The sequence below is a fragment of the Xenopus laevis genome, chromosome 7L (genome assembly GCF_017654675.1).
Source record: "Xenopus laevis strain J_2021 chromosome 7L, Xenopus_laevis_v10.1, whole genome shotgun sequence".
Lineage (NCBI taxonomy): Eukaryota > Metazoa > Chordata > Amphibia > Anura > Pipidae > Xenopus > Xenopus laevis.
In genome coordinates this window covers 56228227-56253143 of record NC_054383.1, presented here as the reverse complement: position 1 = coordinate 56253143, position 24917 = coordinate 56228227, and the positions used below count along the sequence as shown (strand labels likewise).

Here is a 24917-nt window from a genome sequence, read left to right as displayed (position 1 = left end):
TTTCCAAAATATGGGGCTGGACCCTGGAGTGAAAACCTGAGGAAATGAAGCACAATTGATGAAACAGAGTAAGATTTTAGCTATGCTTATTTGATGTGTTTACTCCTAGAACTATAGAAGTATTACTGTTGCATACATATCATTTAATAATGCTAGACTGTTTTTGTCTTAGCACAGGCTAGCTTAGCATAATTAGTTTTATTTGTGCATGTATTTAAGGTTTACAGTCCAGTCACTGCATTGCAGGATGTATACAGTAATTAAAGGAGCATAAAGAACATTGCTACTCAGCATATTTTATGACAAAAATCAGCCATATTTCTCTACACAACAGGAGTAACGCTAAATGATATCCACAGACAACAAAAGTAATTTCAGTTTTATATAGTAATATTTAATATTATACTAATGCTTTCTCAGTCCTAAAACCTAGTGTAAAATGTGACCCATAGAATGGAGCATTTGTCTTTACCAAATCAATCTAATTCTGGTTCATATATTTCGCAGATCCTAAACCAAAGTCTTATTCTATCAGAAGCTGATATCCTGTTGCCAAGTGCATCTGAAAGACAAAAATGACGGGGTGTACTAGAAACATATATTTCAAAATATATATATATTTTTTGAAAATGAAAAAAATGGGGAAAAAAATCCCAAAAATATATAAAAATGATTTATAATCTAAAATAAAAGTTAAAAATAAAATTAAAAACCAGAGGATGCTGTTTCTGTGAATAATATACAGATGAAGAAACAGTATTGTGAGGGTATACTTTATGGATCTAAATAGTGACATCTAATTTAGTTATTTATTTATTTATGCAGCAATAGAGTTTATGATTTATATGCAAACCCTGCACAGCTCCAATGGCAGCGTTTTATATGAAAGAGGGAAAAATATGCAGTCAAGCTTAAGCTTGAAAGGGGGAAGTTCTGGCTTATGTATCATTCATTTACTGGCAAATTTTCTGTGAACACACAATTAATTTTGAACGCTTGTGAAAATTTACCTCATGTAGATATGCAGCCTCTCTGACTGGCTGCACTAATGGAAATAACCCATTTGCCAACATGGGGAGTATTTGGTAAGCATTCAAGAATACTCATACCACTGGGAAATATAGTAAGCATCATCAAGTTGTAGAAAAAGTACATATATGTAACCTTCCTCTGTTATTAAAAACACTTTTTCTGGGAGATGTTTCAAAGTTATAAAATTAGCATTTATGGATTTGCAACTAGCAAATGGTGAAACTACATAGAAGTTCATGTATCAAATGTTGAACTCAGGACTCCAAATCTCAAAAGAATTACACATCACCCAGACTCCCCCTTATATTAAATTCTTTCAATTTCTTTTTTAACCTTAGAATTCTTAGGGGCAGATTCACTAAAGGGCAAAGTGGCCATTACTAGCGACTATTCCCCAGATATCTCATCTGCAGGGATATCGCCAATTCACAGGCGTAAAAGAAAATCCGTTAGCGAATGAGACCGTCGATAACGTTCATTTGCACTCTAACGTGAGCGGTCGTTACTCCGCAAATTCATTAAAGTGTGAATTTTACTGAATGTTATCTCTTTTGCCAGAGTTTACTTTGCCGCCTCAGACCAGGCGAACGATTAAAACAAAGCAACATCTTCCTCAATCTTATGTCAGTGACATCATATCCTGTATGCCGGAAATGTATTAAAGGTGTCAAAACACTGATGACTTTTCTTTTTTTTAAAGCAGATTGCCTTCAAAAGTCCAAACTATTAAAGACTTATGTGTGAACAACTTTTAACTAATTTGAGGGGCATGCCACATTTATATAAGGATGCGCTCATGTCTAGGGCATTAGAGGATATCTTCTGTCTTTATTATGGCTCATCGGACATTTGTTTTAAATAGTAGCCACTTCAAACATTTGCACCACCGTTACTATTAAAGGAAAACTATACCCCCGAAACAATGTAGGTATCTATAAAAAGATTTTGCATAAAACAGCTCATATGTAAAACCCTGCTTCATGTAAATAAACCATTTTCATAATAATATACTTTTCTAGTAGCATGTGCCATTCAGTAATCATAAATAGAAAATTGGCATTTTAAAAAATAAGGGGCGCCTCCTGGGATCGTACGATTCACTGTGCACACAAACATACTATAACAACAAACAATACTTGTTAGGTCACATGAGCCAATTAAAATACAGAGTTCTGTCTTTTGCATCAACACTTCTTCCTGTTACAGTTAGAGTTGTAGTATTGACCTATTCGATCTAAAACTGACCTATTCGGCCAAAAAAACCCTTTGATTTAATTTCGGTTGGTCTTTTTGAATTCGAATTTCGAAATTCGACCCTTGATAAATCTGAACCTTTATATGATGTAAACTATCTGTTGCTGAAGTGTTTATTTTGGAGGTATAGTTTTCCTTTAAAGGGGAACCCCACAAAAACATAACTTAAAGTGTACCTGTTACCCAGACACAAAAAGCTGTATAATAAAAGTCCTTTTCAAATTAAACATGAAATCCAATTTTTATTTTTTATTAAAGCATTCATAGCTGTTAAAAGCTCATTCAAAAATCTCAGCTGTCTATCAAATAGTGTCTGCCCCTCCGCTATGCCTTAGGCATAGAGGCGGGGCAGCACCATTACTTTCACTCCATTCAGCACTTCCTAGATGTCACTGCTCTCCAGACATTCCCCCATTCTCTTTACCATTTTATTGTGTAGCTAGTGCATGGGGATGGACTTCAGACCCCCCATTCTGGTGCACAAACAAACTTTTGAGATAATGCAAGGCTTGCCTTAATAACAATGTCCACAAAATGGCTCCTGTCTGCTTCCTATAATTATGAATTCCCAGACTGAAGGAAACAAGATTCAAATAATTCATATAGTGTAATTAAAATTCAATTTGCTTGATTAATGTGATAAAATAGGATTTTGAATATTTTTTTGGGTGACGTGTCCCCTTTAAGGGGTTTGAAAAGTAAACATAATTTCAAGCAACTTTGCAATATACATCATTTACAAAATATGCATATTTTCATGATTTTTAATGGTTTCTGACAGTTCCCTAAGCCTAGCCCCCTGGTCTTCTGTTGATCTTTCTGACTACTTTGCTGAGCTGGCTGACTACTGTTCCTTTGTATCAACAGAAATTAAAGATATCGAAAATTCGCTATGAAATACTTGCACTGACGAGCAAAAATTCGCCAGCGTTTGGCTGCTGAGACGCAACTTTGCATTTTAGTGAATTAGCGTAGTGGTAACAAATTTTCGCCTGGCAGAGTGTGGCGAAGATTCACCAGCTAGTGAATTTGCCCCTTAGATTTTAAACTGCAATACCACACAAACAAACATTGCTGCCCAGTGTGATTACAGTATCTTTTCATTAATGATCTAAACACAATCCCAGATAGCATCTAGGCTGTTTCACTTTGGTTTCACTTATAATTAGGGCATTTTAATATAAATATATGGCTGCCTCTAATAATAACTGGCAATGCAGGCATAAAATAAAACATATTTCCAGATAAGAGTAATTTCCATAAAATAGAGCACCATGATTTAATACTAAACAAAAATTCAGCTAAATAAACATGTATGGGTTCATGTGCTGTATATTATTACAGAGAAAAAGCTGAACTATTCTTTTAAATAGAACACTGTGTAAAAATTGACTATTTCTGAGCTTTCTGAATAACAGGTTTTCAGATAATGCTTTCCATTCCTGTATTGTCATCTAGCAACTGACTTGATAATAATAAATTTAGCAATACTTCATCAAACCAACCCTGAGATTAGTCTATACAGTCACACCCTACTTATTGAAGGTAACAGACTTTTGGTAAAGTCTGGTAAATATTTGCAGTTATCTTGTTGATGAAGTCTGATGTAAAATACTGCATAATATATTCACTAAAAACTGTTCCTCTGGTTCCTAATATCTTTGGAAAAAAATATTTAAGGAAACTATTAAGCATATGCTGCTAAGAAACAGCAAAAGGTGTATTAACACCTTACATATTAACATATTAGTACAAATCTTAAAAAAAAGAGAAAGGAAAGGCCCAGAAGATTTGTGTAATTCAGGGGTATTCATAAAATACTGGAATACAAAGGGGAACATTTAAATAAAGCTAGACAAAAAAAGTTTGCAAAAAAAATTGGAAAAAAGTAATGCCATTGGAAGGTTCACACAATAGGGTAAGGGAGGAGGAATTAAATCTATATCTAAAAATAACACATATATACAGTGCCATGTTTTGTCCAACAAACATCTATGCATTAAGATGCTGTTATTTGAAGGCTAATGCTGGGATATTGTGTTATGTGTATAATGTATGTCATTGGTTATATGGATGACTTGGATGATAAAGTTTAAAAGGCATACACCATCTGTCTAATTGTGTACGAATATTACATTTATTAATTATATTTCATTAAATGTATTAAAACATAATACATTTTTATTTTATGATTATTTTAAAAGCTCATTACAGTTCCAAACACAGAGAGGCAAAATAAATGAAGGAATTATATTTTGGAGATGTAGATGATTTACAATTTGCCTTCATTTTTTTTTAATTCAATTTGGAATTCAAAGTGGGAAATTAATAGGACAATAAAAAGTAACAAAAACTTTCTTGGGGGGGTTGCTGGGGTCAGTGACTAAAACAAAATTCTGGCAGAGGCAGAGCAGGAAAGGAAATAATTAATAAATAAAAAATTAAGATCAATGACAGGTGGGTAAGAAATTATTAATTTATAATTGAAATTAAAGTTTGATCTGCTCCACTAATTCTGTAATGGGAGCAGTTTTACCTAAATTTATCCACCTACAGCCTTGCAGGGGCTTAGGGGTTAAATCATTTGCTCTGTTCACACTATTTGTCTCATTTTAGAACTGTTTTGGTGACTCCAGTTACAAAAGGGGGCAGTAGACCCCATGTTTTTTTTTTTACCCTGATCTTAATGAAGACAATTGTTTCAGTTAAGTAAAATGTATGTTTCTTGGAATTTCTGCCATTAAACAGTGCCATCACTTTCCATATTCTTATGCAACTTTCTGGTTCAAGAGAAGTAAGAGGTAATAATTTTTAGCAGTCCACAGATAAGCTCTCTCTATGTGATGAACTACACAATGTTGCACAATGTAGGTATATTTTGTTTTAAATTAAGAGAAAAGGCAAATACATTTTCAACATAACCCTTAATGTGCTCATGTTAAACAAAGGTATATGTTGGTGTATCCTGCTTCTTTTTGAGAATCTAGCCAAAATTGCATAATATATACCATTGAAGAACTACTGCATTGGAACTTATTCTTCATGACTCAACTACTTAGTTTTTTAACCATTTTGTTAATCTGTACTTAGTTCATTGTGAATAGTATAGATTTAAGGGGAGTGTAAGACATCTATTGTCGCAACTACTGTAATGAGATTAAGTGATGGGTGAGGTTGAAGAAGACCCAGGAGCCTGCATTTTGGCACAGCACTAATTCATATTGTTTGTTGGAATAATAGGGTACCAAGGGGTGACAAAAAAGGGTGGGGCAAGGACAGAACCAACTAAACCTGCAAAAACATTTTCAAAATAGTAATTTCTTGAAAGCTAACATACTAACTTTTTACTGGAAAGTCATGTGCATTAAATTAATCTTTCTAGCAAAAAATAATACATTCATTTGTATTACCAGACTGATAAATCCTTCACCTATTAATTGGATTCATTTATGCTCTGTTGGATAAGAGTGATAGTCTCCTTCTACACTGCAGTGATTAAAACTGAATACTGCTGCAGTGTGCACTAAAATGAAATAAAATATTCATAATTTTTCCTATAACACCCATGTTAAATGCTTAGTACCCCTTGAAACTCCAGCATATACATGTTTAGGGGTTATTAAGCCCTAAAAATTTCCTCTTTGCATATGTCCCTTCCCATGTCAAAGAAAAGCTTTAAAACAGATACTTTAAATAAACTGTATTCACTAAAAGAAAACCTACAGAGCAGTGTGCTGTTCTTAAGGATTAATAAGAACAGATCCTAAGTTTGCATAGCAAACAGAAGCAGGAACACTGGAGGACATTTATTGACATTTTCCAGACTTACATTTCTTTAGTTATAGAAATCCTGTACATGTTTCTGATGAATGCACAGAACTTAAAGGTAAACTTAGAGGCACATTTATCAAAGGTCGAATTTTGAATTCATGTTAGTGAATCCCCTAAACTCCCATAAATTTATTTAAAAAATCTAATTTTATAAACTCAGATGAATGGAATTGACCCTAAAAATCAAATCGAATTGGATTAGAATTTTGAAAACTCGATTCGAGTTTTTTCTCAGAAAAAACTCAATGTCAGAAAGGCTGCAAACAACTCAAAATTAATCCCTGGATCTCTCCCATTGAATTTGAGTTCTTAAAGGGCCAGAGTATGATAAAGCTTGAAAATCGAATTCAAATTTGTTTTAAAAATCTCAAATAGAATTTTAAACTCCCTAGTTAAATTTGACAGTTCTGACCATAAAAAAATTTAGAATTTGAATTGTCAATTCAACCCTTGATAAATCTGCCCCTTAAAGTTAATTGGTAAATTGTATGGTAAACTCTCTGGAACAATGCAGTGAAAGCTAGCTAAAGAAAGTCAGCCAAGTAGACACATTCAGTATGTGTAGTACATGAAATAACACTTTTGTGTTTAGCATCAAATGCTAAATTATATCTTTAGCACAAAGGAAACAAATAAATATATACTTTCGCTATAAAGCATCCTTTAATATAGCTACACTGAAATAGATAATAGAAAGCTATAAAGTTATACCATACAACTCAATACACAATGTCAAAAAATGAATGCAGTCTGAAACACTTATTTAGGAATCTCTTCCATAATTTGCCTAATCTATGGATCTAACATCTCTTGATACAGGCAGAAATGCCTTTACTAATACCTAAACAACACAAGCATATGAAGGTGCACATGGTGATTATGGTTCACCTTGATGACAGATGGCACCACTCTTAGCTCTGAAAGATATGCTATGGATGACCTTTTTTTTTTTTTTCCTTTTTTTTAAAAAATGAGCCACTGCTACCTGCTTCATAATTTAGTAGAAGAAAGTCTGACATTGCTCTGCAGGTTCCTTTATATGCCAAAAAAAATAAAAATACAAATGAAAATTTTTTTACCAAACCGCCGAGAATGAAGAAGACCATGAAGAGACGACCAAGGGTGGTTTTTGCATAAACATCTCCATAGCCCACTGTGGACATAGTCACCATGAGCAAGTACACACATTCCCAGTAAGAAAGGTCCTGGGAGTTTTCAAAATTTCTCCAGGGATCTCCTGAGTTCTCCACCTAGAAGAAAGACCAAAATATCAAGGGTATAATGATGGGTGTATGAATTTTCCCCATGTTACTAAAATAACTTTTTTGAATATTTGAGAATAAGAAAAGTGTTAACAAATATGCACTTTGCAATTAAAGGACATGGAAACCAGTCATAACAAGTCTGAAGCAAATTCTTCATTAGCACCTGCTGTGCCAGATCGCTACATTGTTTTTTTCATGAAAACCTCTCACTGTGCCTGCAGTCATATCACATATCTTCACCCCTGATTGTGTTGACACGGGAGCCATTTTCACTTCCTTTCCCTCACTAATATGGCCGTTGTGCATCTACTGCACATGCACAAACCGTTCTCTGTCTGCTTTTGTCTAGCGTAGCCATGGAAACCTTGTTGCTCGGCATCCACTGCTTGTGTGCATCTAAATGCTTAAATAAAAACTATACCTTTTAACGTGTAGCTTGACTTCGGTAGCTTTCTGAGTGCGCTGCCGTACAGATTGAATATGAGCATCCAATCTAGCTGACTAAACTATGCCCAGGGGGCCAAAGGACGTAAAGGTTAGCAAAACCTTTATCCTCCTACATTCTTCCCCTGCTTTTAAACATCAATGCCCTCGCTTGATATACCAAACCTGTACCATCTCTTTAACACATATTTTAATACTTTACTTTGAATATCACTCTTCAACAGCTTCTCCTGAGGTCTGTCAAGGGTACAATAGATCCAAAAAAAAAACCATATCACGACACATTTGACAAGAATATGCAATGAAACTAGGGATGGGCAAATTTTCGTCTTGTTTCGCAGTGGAAATGACGGCCATAGACTTGTAAAAAAAAAATTGACGCCCATAGACTTTAATGGGCGTCGGAAACATTTCAACAGCGGTAAATTTTTGGCGAAATGAAACGGGTCAAATTCGTCCAAGCCTAAATGACACTTTAACTATCACTTTCGGGTCCTCCATAGCTTTAGAGCATGGGCCTACACTTTTACCTTGGGAGCCTAGTCCCTACAAATTACCAATACTTTACTTAAGCATTGCAATTTACCAGTTAACAATTTATAACCGCTTCAGAGTTACTTCCAGAGCCCACTCAGGTACACTGGCTTTTTCTGAAAAAGAAGAACATGTAAACAAAACATTTCTCTTTTACTTTTATTCCAGTCTTTGAACTCAAAAGTCCAAATCTCGTTAGAGATTACGCACTTGGAAGAAAAAGGGTAATGGGATTAAGGACAATTTTGTCCTGTGAACTTTTAAAACTTTTAAAACATTTTCAACTCTGGCCATAAACAGGGTCCAATAACTGCTTGTGATGAATTCCTCTTCATCCTCCAGAACTTAACCCCTCGGGGTACTGAAAACACATTACAGTTCCCTCACACCATGTACGTAAATCTCATCTTCATATCCTCGTAGAATATGTAATAGTTGGGGTGGGGCTTAGTCATCTTCTGCCCACTGGGTAGTGTGGTCTCCTTGCTGAAGTACCATGGATTGGGATTTTTCTTCCCACAGCTGTGCACACAATGATGAAGCACAGTACGCCCCCACCACCATTCTTTCTCAATTGACTGGACAAATCTCCTTCCGGACATCCTCTTGGTCTGAGCAGGGTGGGTCAGTGAATTACCAACAGACGTTTCTCTCTTCGAATCATCCACCAGATTTTCCATCCGCTTATAGGCCCACAGTGGTGCATCGGGCATGTAGTACCCCCATAAGTGGAACACCCTGAAACTGATCTCTCTCTGAATGCGAGACACTCAGCAGAAAACATCTGGATCAATCTTTCCAGGGAGGACTCAGAAGTTTTTCTCTTCCTCCTTGTAATCCTCCTTGTTGCCCAAAAACTGTGTGGTAGTTGGAACAGTGGCATGGAGGGGTCTTGTCAGTTGGGTCTTCCCACCCAGGAACAGTCTCTTGTGGAGAGGCTTTCCCTTTCAACAGTGCCCCCCTAACAAAGGGGGCCACTGTTCTCTTTTAGAGCTTGCAGATAGGAAGGTGGGGCCAAGACCTCAGGAGGTATGCCCTCAATGTAGGCCCTGTGGCCCGGTGCACCTCCCCCTCACTGCATCTCTAATCCACTACTGGATCAATATGCTGGACCTTGGCCACCTCCTTTAGGCATGCTATGTTACTCACAGGCAGTGATACACTGGGGACCCCTGACAAATCCTCATCCTCTCTGGATGGTTTCAGTCATGGACACTTTCCAGCACTACCTCAGATTCCCCATCTAGTGAAGGTCTGCTCACCTCCAGGGGGTTCTTCGACATGTAGCTCCTTGAAGGCCTGATAGGTCTCACTGTTCACTTTGTATAAATCACCACTGACTCTCCCTCCTGGGAAAGCTCTGAGCATTTGATGAGGGCAAGGGGCCAGGAGTCCGCAGTCGCAGACAATTCCAGGGGGCTTCTATTCCTCATGAAAGGGCCCATTCAGCATGGCCACTGACACTGAGGGCATATTCTGGCAGCATAGCTCAGGGCTAGGCACGCTTCAGCCCCACACCATCCACACAGAGGAACCATCAAGCAGAACCCATCCAGGGTGACCCACTCTGCAAATATACCGGCCCAGACATACCAAAATCCACTGGTGCCTCCTCTCCAGCTCTCTCTGGGAATGATCTACAGCTGGTCTGGTCACTGTCTGACATCTTGGTATACCGCTGTGAATTTTCTCCAAATCGCACCTTCTGAGGTCTCCTCCGCACTGAACCCAAGATGGCAGATGTGACGTCACTCACTCCGAGACTCACGTGCTGGCATATCGCACACCTTGGTGCCAAGTTTACCGTTCCCTCATTGGACATGATCTTCTGGACGAGGACAATGGCGTTCAGCAAAGAACCACAGAAGTCCGAACCCATCACTGCGCAAACTTTGGCAATTTCCACTCTAAGTGCCTGTCCAGCACTGCAGCACTTGATACACAATGCTTTTCAATACGATCACACTTTAACCCTTTTGAGCGCCGTGTTGGGCACCGAAAGTACTAGGTGAATAGGTCAGGGTCCTTAACCTTACTTGGTTTATTATACACTGGTTCCAGAACCTGAGCAAGGGGTCCAACTCCCAGCAACTCCCGGTAGGCACAATATAATTAAGACTCTTTATCTTCAGGTGGGCCCCCGCTTATGGTATGGAGGAATGGATTACCACTCTGGTATAAGCACGCAGTATTCACTCTTGATCAAAATAACTTTGGGTGCCAGTGGTTCTTTAAAACAGCAGTACAATTTATTAAACTGATGGTACACTTCTCAATGGTCTATCACATATTCAAGGTATATGTTCAGATGTTACACTCCACAAACAAGAAGTGGCAGCAGGTCATTTACACAAAATATATATATTGTGGTATGGTGACAAAAAGGTCCCCAGTTTCCTGGGGAAAAGTGATTGATGGTATGTATGTTGGGCCACGGATTCTCAGATATTGTTACTGAGGTAAGACCAGTAGTGCTCTTAGCAGAGAAAACACTATGTCTCTCTGCAAGGTTTTTGTAATTGATGATCCGGGACTGGTCTTACTGGGAACCCGCAAGAGTAGGGTGGGGCGGATTCCCAAATCCGTAGGCCAGGTTTTCAAGAGGCCCTAGGCCTATTTAGTACACCTGATGCTGAGCAGCAGTGCTGAATGTGTGTGAGACAAACTGCTGGTATTGCTCAGCTTCAGGAGAGAAAGCAAAGCATTTATTTTGTGTTAGCCAGGAGGCTGGATATTTCTGTTAAACTGCTGGTTTTTCGGTTACCTTCCCCCTGCGAGGGGAAACTTCTGCTGCCACTGGAAAATAAACGCGGGCAGGAAGCCCTTAAACCGTTCCTGGTGTGTGAATCGCCTCTTTTGCAGCCTACCAGCGAGTGAACCCCCACAATTGGTGTTTCGGATGCGGGCAGCGATTGCCACACACGGAAGTTGCCTAACCACAGTAAGTCTCCTGTGGGTATTGTGCGGACTGTATAGCTTATAAGTGGGATTTAAAGAGACAGTGCATTTAAAAGTTGTGAAATGGAGGATGTCCTCAAGGCTTTGCTGCAGTGCACTGCAACTTTACAGAAGGCCCACCAGGAGAGCCAGTTGCTACAGCAGCAGTGTAACGCCACACAGCAGGAGGCAAATCGTCTGTTGGAGGCCCAGATCACTGCACTGGCGCAGGCTGCAGAGAAAGATCGGCAGCTGCAAATTGAGGTGGTAAAACAACTGACAGCAAGGGTCTCTGGGGAGTGCCACGCTCCATCCCAGGCAGCCACCTCCTGCAGAGAATGACTGGGCAGGATGATGTGGAGGCCTTCCTCTGTACCTTTGAGAGGACGGCGGAGCAGCAAGCCTGGTCGAGGGAGCAATGGGCAATGATTGTTGCACCACTACTAGTGGGGGATTCCCAGAAAGCTTTTTATGACCTGTCCTCTGAGGACGCAAGGGACTATGACAAGCTGAAGTCTGAAATCCTGCGGAGACTGGGAGTAACCACCTCTGTGAGGGCACAGCGGGTCCACAGTTGGGAATTTAAGGTTAAGGGATCACCCCGCTCCCAGATGTATGATCTCATTAACCTTGTGAAACGCTGGCTACAGGCGGACTTGCTTTCCGCGCCTCAGATAGTGGAAAGGGTCACAATGGACCGATACCTGAGAGCGCTTCCACCTGAATTACGCCGGTGGGTAAGCCAAGCCGACCCAAATACAGCAGACCAGTTGGTGGAACTGGTGGAGCGATACCTTGCCGCTGAGGACTTCACTACGCGGGCGGTGCCCACCTCGAAGAGGACTCCTGCAGTGGACCGATCCAAGAAGTCGGCTACAGTGGAAAAGCTCAGCTCAGAGGACCCCGGTAATCCAGGTCTAGACTCGACAAGAGGAAGACCCCGTGGAGACAGCCCCCGCCAGACCCGAGGAGCTCCCCAGTGCTGGAGGTGCAGAGAGTGGGGACATATTGCCGCCAACTGCCCAGCTGATCCAGAACCCATGGAGTATGGAACGGAGGGGAAGTTGTCTCTGTTCGCTCGACCAGGTCTCGTTGCGGATCCTGATGTACCAACTTGTGTCGTCCAGATTGGTAAGCGCACTGTGAATGCACTATTAGACACAGGTAGCTTAGTCACACTGGTAAACGCACAGCTCCTGAAGGACTGTCCTTTAACACAGCGTCAAGTAGGAGTGGTGTGTGTACATGGGGACTGTAATAAATACCCCACAGCCTTAGTGACTTTTGTGACCCCCGCAGGGACTGTGTGCCATGAAGTGGCAGTGTCTCCCATACTCTTGCACAGTGTAATTTTGGGCAGAGACTTTCCCTTATTTCGTGAACTGTGCCAGGAGCAAGCTCCAGAGACTGAGAAAAGTTTTGAGCATGGTGAGGTGAGACCCCACCCTATTGAACTGGATACTTCTATAGAAACTGTTAAGGACAATAGAGTGTCTGGGGGAGATAAAACAGAACCACCCATGTCAGGTGTTATTGTAAGTGGTACCGAGGATGGGTTGGAAGATAGTGAGTTGTTTCCCTTTGCTGTATTAGCTGGTGAATCTGAGGTAACTGCGGAGACCATTGAGGAACCTAGCATGCCTGAGCTAGAGGTCTCCCGGGATAACTTCGGAACTGCCCAGCTAAGGGACCCGACACTCACTAAAGCTTGGGAAAATGTCAAGGTTAAAAATGGGAACCCCGAAAATCCTGGGGTAGAATGTGTATTTCCCCACCTTGCTGTACAAAATGACTTGCTTTACCATGTGGATAAGGTTCGAGGAGAGATTGTGGAACAGCTAGTGGTCCCACAGCAATATAGGAGAACAGTTCTCAATCTGGCCCATTCTCATCCACTAGGTGGCCACCTAGCGTATGAGAAAACCAAAGACAGAATGCTACAGAGGTTCTTTTGGCCGGGGGTACATGCAGATGTAAAGAACTATTGTGAATCATGCCCCGAGTGTCAGAAATCGGCCCCAATGCCCCATTTTCGGAGCCCATTAGTTCCCTTACCCGTAATCGAAATCCCATTTGACCGTATTGCCATGGACTTGGTAGGGCCACTAATAAAATCTGCTAGGGGGCATCAGTATATTTTGGTAGTCATGGACTACGCCACTCGGTATCCAGAGGCTGTCCCCTTAAGGAACACCTCTTCAAAGACCATAGCTCGAGAGCTGTTCCACATGTTCACCCGCACAGGAATTCCAAAGAGATCCTTACAGATCAGGGGACTCCCTTCATGTCGAGGGTGATGAAGGAATTGTGCAGGTTTCTCCAAATAAAACAGTTACGCACATCTGTGTATCATCCCCAAACTGACGGGTTGGTGGAAAGGTTCAACAAGACCCTTAAGGGGATGTTAAAAAAAGTGGTGGATAAAGATGGGAGGAACTGGGATTGTTTACTTCCATATCTCATGTTTGCCATTAGAGAAGTCCCACAGGCCTCTACAGGATTTTCACCCTTTGAGTTGTTGTATGGCCGCCACGCACGAGGGCTGTTGGACGTGGCAAAGGAGACATGGGAGTCTGAAGCCACCCCACATAAAAGTGTCATAGAGCATGTTGCAGACATGCAGGACCGTCTTGCAAAGGTAATGCCCCTTGTGAGAGAACATATGCTTCAGGCCCAGCAAGCTCAAAGCCGCATATATAATAGATCGGCTTGTGTCCGAACTTTCCATCCTGGGGACAGGGTGTTAGTCCTGGTTCCTACGGTGGAAAGTAAGTTCCTGGCCAAATGGCAAGGCCCCTACGACATTATAGAACGTGTAGGGGACGTTAATTCTAAAGTGTCCCAACCGGACAAGCGGAAAAAAGAGCAGCTCTACCATGTTAACTTAATCAAGCCCTGGAAGGATAGGGAATCGCTGTCCGCCTGTCCTGCAGTTGTAGAGGTAAAGATCCCACAGGTGCCTGAGGTAAAAGTGGCTGAGACCCTCACTAACAGTCAGAAGCAGGAGATGAAAGAGTTTCTGATCCGGAATAGACAAATATTCTCAGACCAGCCTGGGCTTACTGATGTTATTAAACATGACATTATAACTGGACCTGGGGTTAAAGTCAATGTTAAACCTTATAGGATACCCGAGGCACGACGCCAGGCAGTGACAGAGGAGATTAGAAGGATGTTGGAGCTGGATGTAATTGAGGAGTCCCATAGTGAATGGTCCAGCCCCATTGTCCTTGTCCCAAAACCGGATGGTAGCATCCGATTTTGCAATGACTTCAGAAAGTTAAATGAGGTCAGCAAGTTTGATGCATATCCAATGCCCCGGGTCGACGAATTGATAGAAAGACTAGGGCAGGCCGGCTATATTACCACCCTAGATCTTACCAAGGGGTACTGGCAGGTACCCCTCACTGAAGGGGCCAAAGAGAAGACTGCGTTTTCCACTCCTGAGGGGCAGTGGCAATATAAACGCTTACCGTTTGGCTTACATGGGGCCCCAGCAACGTTCCAGAGAATGATGGACCGCATTCTCAAACCACATCAAAGATATGCTTCGGCTTACCTGGACGATGTGGTTATCTTTAGCCCAGACTGGGAAAGTCATTTGCCCCGGGTACAAGCGGTCCTTGACTCTATCTGGAAGGCGGGTCTGACAGCAAATCCCAAGAAGTGTGCAATGGGGTTAGAAGAGGCCCGCTATTTGGGGTATGTTATTGGAAGAGGGGTAGTCAAGCCACAGGTGTCCAAAATTGAGGAAATTCAGGAGTGGCCCCGGCCCAAATCCAAGAAGCAAGTGAGGGCCTTTCTTGGGATAGTGGGATATTACAGGAGGTTTGTCCCCAATTTTGCCACCCTAGCAGCCCCGCTTACTGACCTCACAAAAGGGAGTAAAGCTGGAACAGTTACATGGACCCCAGAGGCAGAGGAAGCCTTTCTAAACTTGAAGGAATCCCTGTGCAGTTACCCTGTGCTGATAGCTCCTGACTTCAAGAAAGAGTTTCTTGTACAGACTGATGCTTCTGAAGTTGGGTTAGGGGCTGTTCTGTCACAAGTAGTGAATGGGGAAGAACACCCAGTAGCATACCTAAGCAGGAAGCTAACCCCCACTGAACCCAGGTATGCCATCGTAGAGAGAGAGTGCCTGGCCATCAAGTGGGCACTGGAGAGCTTGAGATACTATCTGTTAGGGAGGCAGTTCAAACTTGTCACTGACCATGCCCCACTTAAATGGATGGCCCAAAATAGGGAAAAGAACGCCAGGGTCACCAGATGGTTCTTGTCCCTTCAAAATTTCAAGTTCTCAGTAGAACATAGACCTGGAAAGATGCAAGGGAATGCAGATGCTCTCTCCAGGGTACATGCATTGGTGGCATACTGTGCTCAGCCCTACGGGCTTGAGCAGAGGGGGGGGGGATATGTGGTATGGTGACAAAAAGGTCCCCAGTTTCCTGGGGAAAAGTGATTGATGGTATGTATGTTGGGCCACGGATTCTCAGATATTGTTACTGAGGTAAGACCAGTAGTGCTCTTAGCAGAGAAAACACTATGTCTCTCTGCAAGGTTTTTGTAATTGATGATCCGGGACTGGTCTTACTGGGAACCCGCAAGAGTAGGGTGGGGCGGATTCCCAAATCCGTAGGCCAGGTTTTCAAGAGGCCCTAGGCCTATTTAGTACACCTGATGCTGAGCAGCAGTGCTGAATGTGTGTGAGACAAACTGCTGGTATTGCTCAGCTTCAGGAGAGAAAGCAAAGCATTTATTTTGTGTTAGCCAGGAGGCTGGATATTTCTGTTAAACTGCTGGTTTTTCGGTTACCTTCCCCCTGCGAGGGGAAACTTCTGCTGCCACTGGAAAATAAACGCGGGCAGGAAGCCCTTAAACCGTTCCTGGTGTGTGAAGTCGCCTCTTTTGCAGCCTACCAGCGAGTGAACCCCCACAATATATATATATATATATATATATATATATATATATATATATATATATATATATATATATATATATATATTACTCACAGATACCACCAGATTCACCAATTGTAAAGAGTCCAGCAAATTAATTGTAGGTGCATGCTATAGACCCCCTAATGTAAGTGAGGAGGAGGAGGCTAAGCTCCTGATGCAAATAGAAAAGGCTACTAGTTTGAATAAAGTAATGATAATGGGGGATTTTAATTTCCCAGATATTGACTGAAGCAACAGTACTGCCAGATCAATTAATGGGAACAAGTTTATAAACTTGTTGCATGACACAGGTTGTTGAGGAGCCTACAAGAAAAAATGCTATTCTGGATCTAGTGATCTCTAATGACCCAGAACTTATAGCAAATGTGCAAGTCATTGAACCCCTGGGTAATAGTGACCATAATGTTATATCATTTAATGTCTGGTGCAAAATACAAATATATACCGGGGCAACAAAAACCATGAATTTTGGAAAAGCTAATTTTAGTGACTTGAGGGCAGCCCTACAGAGTATTGATTGGGGCATTAAGTTTTCAGCTAGGCTGGGGGGGAGCAGGGTCTATATAGGGTAGGGGGTTTATAATTAAGGGTTTGGTTCTCCTTTAAAACTGGGTGGGTAAAGATTAAATAATGATGCCTATCTTGGGAATACTATGCCACTGTGGCTTGTAAAACTTTGCGGCCAAACGCGGCTGTGGAAGATGCAAACACATGTAACTTATACTTTATGAACGTTTTAGGAGAGGCCCAAGTGGCTGCTCTACAAATTTGCTCAGGTGTTGCTGCATTGTGCAGGGCCCAGAAAGTGCTCTGTGCACGTGTGGAGTGAGAAGATACTCTGAACGGCTAAGGTCACATGAATAGATGGATTCAAAGTGTGCTCATTGTAGAGCCGAGAGTACTACTGTTAGGTCCTATGTTGGTGTTGGGTCCTTGAAGGGAGGTCTGGCCCTGTAAGAAGCAACATATGTCTGGGTTTTCCACCCACCGACAGTGCAAGCAAGTCTCCCAAGGTAGGGGTCTGTACGAACACCACTAAATGAATGTGTACCACACTTTATGGTAGGCCCTGGTCATGGAAGGCCTGCATGCTTGAAGGAGAATGCAGTCTGTTCTGAAACCCCCCCGCTGGACCCACTGTTGTCTTTCAATTGCTGCGTCGTTACACGGAGCATGGCCAGGTTAGGGTGTCTGGCTGGTCCATGCATGAGAAGATCCAGGCGTAGTCACAGTCTCCTTGTATTGGATATTGACATATTCACGTGGTCCGTGTACCATGGCCAATCTGGTGCAATGAGGTGGTACTTTCTAGCGCATCCACAAATGCGGCTCCTGAGTCCCTGGTTCTGGAACAGTAACACAGTACTTGACAGTTCTGTCTGTATGTTAAGATATCTATGTCGGAACATCCCCACCTTCATACAATCTGCAGAAATGCCTCCCTGTGCAGACACAACTCCCATTGATCTATTGTCTGTCTGCTGAGGAAATCTGCCTCCGAATTGAGGACTCCTGGTGTAAACACTGCAGATATCTTTGGAGTTGTCCGCTCGAGGAGTTGTATGCATAACCCTGTGTTTCGTAATTCTTGCGGCCCCGTTGGGGCCTTAAGGAGGAGTTTTTCCAGATAGGGTCCAGATAGGGTAGGATGTTGATCCCCATGGTTCTCATGATGGCTGTGAGCTGTGCCATGATTTTTGCGAAGGTTCTTGGAGCCGTGCAGAGGCCAAAGGGAAGGGCCACAAGCTGGTAATGATGGTTTTTGATTACGAATCATAGAAAAGGTTGGGAATTGGGGTGTATTGCCACGTGGAGGTAAGCGTCATGGAGATCGATTGAGGTCAAGAAATGGTTGGGTTCCATGAAGACAATTGTGGATCGGATTGCTTCCATCTTTAATTTTTGTTTGGGAATGAAGGTATTTAATCGATTTCGATTTAGAACTGGCCGAAAAGGTCCCCTCCTTTTTTGCCACAAGGAAGAGATCTGATTTCTGGTGATCCGTTACTGGAATTATGACTTCTGCCCTCAATAGGGACTCTAATGCTTGTTCCAGGTATCTGCAAGGAGGTACTATTGACAGAATAAATGTTTTTGGGATTTTGTACCCACTGCAAATGATCCACAGGACCCATTCGCCTGTAATGTGGGCCTCCCAGTAGCCTAGGAATCAGAGTAGGCGGCCCGCTACCCTTGTTGGGCACTCTGTTAGGTAATATCTTGGAAAAGGGGAAAAAGAAGCACACCGTACTTCGGCTCCTGGCTTTAAAGCATTTATTACAGAAGAAATGTGGCACAAGCTTTCGGGGGCAACCCCTTCCTCAGGTGCATTACACACTTGTGAACACATTGCATAAAATGTATTTAATGCAATGTGTTCACTAAGTGTGTTCACCTGAGGAAGGGGTTGTCCCCAAAGCTTGTGCCACATTTCTGCTGCAATAAATGCTTTAAAGGCAGGAGCCGAAGTATGGTGTGCTTATTTTTCCCTTTTTCCGAGATATAATTATGTTGGGCTTGAAGCAGCCTGGGATTGAATGCACTGTTTTTGCACTCTGTTAGGTAGTCAAGCTGAATTGAGTATGGGATACACTGTCTTCATTTGTTGTCTATTGGCCTGTTGTCATATTGTCTAGGCCGTCTGGTCCCCTGCTCGGCACTGTTGTTACGAAATGCAGAGGGGGGAAAGGAGTGTTAAGTTTTACCTGACGAGGTCCAAGGTCTCCTACTAGAGAACCTGTTAGCTAGGTCTGTGCGCCCTTTCTTTGATGTGACTGTTTAAGATCTGGTCCAAACAAGGAGTCTCCGGAAAATTTCAAATTCAACAGTTTATGCTTTGACGCTGTATCTCCGGACCAGGGACGTAGCCATAGCACCCGTCTCACAACTATAGCATTGGCCGTAGCTAGGGATGCAACGAATTCAGGATTCAGTTCGCGGCGCCGGCTGATTAGAGTTCTTGCGCATGCGCACAAGCAAAAAAATCTTAAAATGCCACAGATAGTCGGACAGAGAAGGGAACCGGACTAGAGGTAGGTGACAGAGGCGGTACGTGCCTGGCGCCCCCCCCAGCTTTGCGCCCTAGGCACGTGCCTACTCTGCCTACCCCTAGTTCCGGCCCTGTCCCTATCCGTAGCTCTTACAGTAAGGCTGACAATTTCTAAAGTCGAGTCCGCTAAGAAAGAAAAGGCAGTATTTAATCTGTCCACATCTGCTGCTAGCTCCTCCGTTTTAGGTGATGAGTAATTTCATTAGCCCACTGCTTGGCTGTGTGGGCTAGTCCCGCTGCTGCCACTGCAGGCCAAAGTATTGCTGCTGCCTGTGTGTGTTTTCTTTTAAAGAGAAGCCAACACCAAAAAACTTATTTTAAAAAATATGATTCCTTATTTGAAGTTACCTTTAGGTCATGCTGACTGTTTTCTCCTTAAAGCTTTTTGTTCCATTTCCCTTGCAGCTTCTACTCTCTGGAACATCCTGATTCTCTCCCTGGTTTCTCTTCTGTCTACAGCCTGTGAGTTTCCTTTACTTCAGATAGGTCTCTACCTCTCTCCCCCCTCTAATGTGTTGCCTGCTTCAAATGGCTCTCTCTCCCTCACGCTGCCCCCCTCTTTGTAACTTGATTCTCTGTATGTAAGGAGACAGGTGGGAGGGGAGAGTACTTTGGAGTATGCAGCAACGGAAAGCCTGTCTCCTATCGAGTTACAAAGAGGGGGGCAGCGTGAGGGAGAGAGAGCCCTTTGAAGCCATTGAAGGGCTGCAAACAAAATATTGCCAATCTGCCAGACCCATTGGTTTCAAGCAAACCCCTAATCCACTTCTCACCAACCTCAGAAAAGAAACAATGCATGTTGCTTGAATGCCAGAATGAAGGGTAAATGGGATGGCTCCAAAAGTAAGCAATCCAAAACCAACTACTTTTGCATAACACTGAGCATTTGTATTATCAAATGAGTGGTAAATTACTCCAAGCTCCTATTTGGCAACAAATAGGCGCTTGGATACAAATGAGGCTAATGCCACACAGGGCTGATTCTGGGCCTGTGGATAAAAATGCACGCTGTCAATCAGCCCCTATGTTGGCATCAGCTGTGCAGGCTTAAAGGAGAAGGAAACCCCCAGGGCGATAAACCCCTCCCCCCTCCCCTGTGCTGCCCCCCCTCCCTCCTCCCCCCTGGCCTACCTGTCCCCCTGGGCAAATGCCCCTAACTTTTTACTCACCCCTCTGCGCAGGTCCTGTCCACGGAGTACGCAGTCGCCATCTTCTCCCACGCGCGTCTTCTTCCTGCTCTGATCGGCGTTTTCTGGCGCATGCGCAGTAGGAACAGGTACCGGTACGGCTCTACTGCGCATGCGCCGAATGTCACGAAGTTTTCCGATTTCACTTCGTGACATTCGGCGCATGCGCAGTAGAGCCGTACCGGTACCTGTTCCTACTGCGCATGCGCCAGAAAACGCCGATCAGAGCAGGAAGAAGACGCGCGTGGGAGAAGATGGCGACTGCGTACTCCGTGGACAGGACCTGCGCAGAGGGGTGAGTAAAAAGTTAGGGGCATTTGCCCAGGGGGACAGGTAGGCCAGGGGGGAGGAGGGAGGGGGGGCAGCACAGGGGAGGGGGGGAGGGGTTTAGCGCCCTGGGGGTTTCCTTCTCCTTTAAGGAGCAGATTTCATTATCAAAATGCATACTCATGCATTTTAGCTCCAAAATCTGCTCTTTGTGCCTGCACCTGGCTGACACAGTGGCTCCAGCGGAAGGGCTGATTCAGCCCTGTGTAGCATTAGCCTAAAGCTGGCCATAGATGCAAAGATCCGACCGTACGATTTTCGGACCGTGTGTGGAGAGTCCCGTCATTTTTCGTCTGGCGTAGATCGGTCATTTGGTCGATCGGACAAGTTAGAAAATTTCTGTCGGTTGCCGATAATATCTCTGCATGTATTGCCGATCATACGATTTTCAGTGGGAGACTGGCACCAGCTTTGTCGGACATAGATATTGTACGATTGCTGGTAAGACTTTGATCTGAATGGTTAGTGGCAGGTCGGGAGATGGGGAAGTCCGATCGTATGATGATCTTTGCATCTATGGCCAGCTTAAGCCTGCACTGAGATGGCAAAAAAAAAGTATACTATAAATTTATTAACCAAAGAAATAAATGTATCAATGATCAGTCTGACCCATGCTGTGTAACCAAAGCTGCTTCACGCAGACCCACACCCAATCTGTACCTGCTTATGCTAAGCTCAACCTGCACCCGCTTATCTGCTTTCTTGTCCCTATGTAATGCCATCTGACCTGTTCCTATAGTAAGCATTGTGTAGACCAAAAGTGACATAATGAAAACAGAAGTGATTTTGGCTACCTTTAGCCCAGTCCACTGCAGTTAAAGGGTACCCTCAGGCCACCCACACAATCAGAATTCAAGTATATTCCAACCAACTTCTATAGGACTTTACTGCAGAACTCTAGCTTGAAACACCCATAAAACAGTGCTCAGTCTAATCTGTGTTCTGCAGATAACTAGCTACTAGAAACATTACACAGTAATTACTTGCACGCAAAACGAGAAAAAAATTATTGCAAGTGCTTAAATTGATTAAGTACCCAGTAATCACAAAACACTTAAGGCTGTTGTAATGATCTTATAAGTAAAACTTTGCATGGCCTGTTTTGTGTATCTTCCGTGTGCCTATTCCTTTTTGCATCTTTAGAGTTCTATCCTCTATCCTTGCTGAGTGTCTGGGACTTGAGCACCTGGACCATGTTATAATACTGGTGAGTTATTGACTATGAATTATAATTCAGTGCCTCCCTTTAATTTTTTTTAATGCATTGTATCCTTGTTGGCAATGGAGGCCTGGTATGGGTATGCCAATTTAGGAAAATAATGACTCTGTTGTGCAGATTTCTAGAGCCATCAATGTTTTTTTTTTGCAGTGGGTTATCCAGCCTTCCTCTTCTCCTGCTGGGGCAGGCTTTTTTTTGTGGGTCCTAGTCCTTCTATTATATTCAGGGGCTTTAACAAAATCACCATGAAACATTGTTATTTTCTTACCCTCATCTCATTGTTTGATCACACAAAAAGGGCAAGTGTTTTTCACTAAATGAGACATATGAGGGGCATAGACAATACGTGTGCTTTAATGTTTAAAAAACGACTCATATGTCATTGTCAGCAACTATTGTATCAATTCAATAAAACTCAATGATTCTGCTCTTTAGGCTAATGGCACACAGGTCTATCAATTTGCTGCCATGATTAACCCGTCAGCACACACACAGAGCTAATTTCTGCATGGAAATGCTAAAGTGAGTATTTTTGATTTTTTTGCTGAAATCTGCTCTGTGTGTGCACTGACATGCTGACTCCATGCCAGTCAGCACATATACATACAAGGAGCCAGAAGGCAGCGTTTTGGCAGACTTATGTGCCTTTAGTCTTAAAAGTGTAGTCCTATGTTTTATTAAAGTCTACTGTTATATCTGATAAAACAGTTGACAATAGTCTACATTCCTTACTGCTGAGAAATGAATCAACCCATGTGCCATCATCCTAAGGGATGAACATAAGAAATCAACTAATGTATCAAATCTGAACAGTTTTATTCACCCCCACACCAAACAGCTGCTCCTGAGAAACCCAAGAAGGTGAAATTTAAACTTTAATTTTCAATATTAGATCATAAATTCATAAATTTATCGGTCATAAATTCATGTAATTGAAAAAAAGTATATTTCTGCTGTACTGTTAGAAAACAACTGAATTAAAAATGTTTTAAGTGAACTACTCCTTTACATACTTAAGTTAAAAGTTTTAATAGTTTTCTTCTGTTTTTAGACATCCTCATGTATACAAATAAGGCTAATGCCACACAGGGCCTGGGCCTGTAGATAAACGCAGGCTGTCAGCCCCTATGTTGGCATTAGCTGTGCAGGCAGAAGAAACGGCTTTCATTACCAAAATGCATACTCATGCATCTGCTGTGTATGCCTGTGCCATTTTAGCATGGACAAATAAGTGTCCTTTTATGTCTGAGGAAAAACTAATTATATGTAGTGATGGGCAAATTTGCGCCGTTTCGCTTCGCCGAAAAATTCGCGAATTTCGCCGGCGCCCGTTTTTTCGACGCCGGCGGCCATTTTTCCGAAAAAAAAAATTTGACGCCGGTGAATTTTTGGCGCGAATTTTCGCGGGCGTTTCGCGAATTTATTCGCTGGCGGCGAATCGCGCAAATTCGCCGCGAATTTGCGCCTGGCGAATAAATTTGCCCATCACTAATTATATGTCAAGTTATAAAAAGATGTGTTCAAATTAAACAATATTCCTTTTTTGTGTACATTACGGGACACATTTACTATGGGTCGAATATCGAGGGATAATTAACCCTCGATATTCGTCCATCGAAGTAAAATCCTTCGACTTCAAATATCGAAGTCGAAGGATTTACCGCATTTCGTCCGATCGAACGATCGAAGGAAAACGATTAAATCCTTCGAATCGAACGATTCGAAGGATTTTAATCCATCGTTCTAACAATTTTCCTTTGATCAGAAATTACTTAGAAAGCCTATGGGGAAGGTCCTCATAGGCTAAAACTGGTGCTCGGTAGGTTTTAGGTGGCGAAGTAGGTGGTCGAAGTTTTTTTTAAAGACACAGTACTTCGACTATCGAATTGTAGAATAGTCGACCGATTTTTAGTTCAAATCGTTCGATTCAAAGTCGTAGTCGAAGGTTGAAGTAGCCAATTCGATGGTCATTCTAATCCTTCACTCGAGTAAATATGCCCCTACATCTAATTGTGGCTTCTAAAGTCTTAGCAATCTTGGAATGGTTGAAATAAAAAAAAAAAAAGAATGAAATAAAATAAAACTGTATTATAATTTATTTCAGAATGTACCATAGTCCATGAAGCCTGTTGTTGCCTGTGTTTGGCATGATAAACGTTTTTTCACTACTTAGGAGTGCTGTTGTATTGAATGTTTTCATATATTACATATGTCTATGTTTACAGTTCCATTGTGATGATATAGTCTACATATATTGTCACTTGATTAATTTTATCATGTATCATCCATGTATACGTTTGTATACTTTGTTACAAATGTCGGAACTTTGGTAGTAAATTTTCATTTTCATTTTAATGCTATTCATCAATATCCTTGCAAGTAACAACTCACCAAATGGATGAAGCCAGCTGCAGTCAGCCACGTACTGATAAAGATGGAGCATAGGTTCACCAGCTTAATGGAATTACTGCAAAAAAAAAAAAAAAATACATTTGATTTCAAAAACATATATTTTATGTCAAGATAGTAAAACATTTCCAAACAACAAGCATCTCATAGAAACATCTGCTACATATTTCCCAGCACATGTAACTGAATATCTTTATTTATTAGCACTGACTTGCCCATAACTAAATATTTTCTTATTCTATTTTTATGAAATCATATTTTCAAGATTTATCAATTAAAATGAACCTTGAAAACTCCTAGTGAAAATTAAATAATTAAAACCTGGCAAGCTTCTAAATACAGCAATGAGAGGTGTATTTTCAGCATTCAAGCTATTTTATAGTTTAAGTTTTTTTTAAAAAAAAAATCAAAGGATTAAGGATTAATCAAATGATTAATATGACTTTTCTTAAGTTCAATGTTTTGTCA

The 24917-nt window shown here is 42.0% G+C and overlaps 1 protein-coding gene across 17 annotated transcripts in view; it reads right to left on the bottom strand.

Moving 5' to 3' along the window:
• The window catches only part of kcnma1.L (potassium calcium-activated channel subfamily M alpha 1 L homeolog), a 673250-nt gene that overhangs the window by 344333 nt on the left and 304000 nt on the right, over positions 1-24917 (bottom strand). For all 17 annotated transcript variants that reach the window (XM_041568337.1, XM_041568334.1, XM_018240308.2 and 14 more), the window contains 2 exon segments: positions 24432-24507; positions 7197-7367 (listed from right to left, as the gene is read on the bottom strand). In XM_041568337.1, coding sequence (XP_041424271.1) covers positions 7197-7367; positions 24432-24507 — 247 coding nt within the window.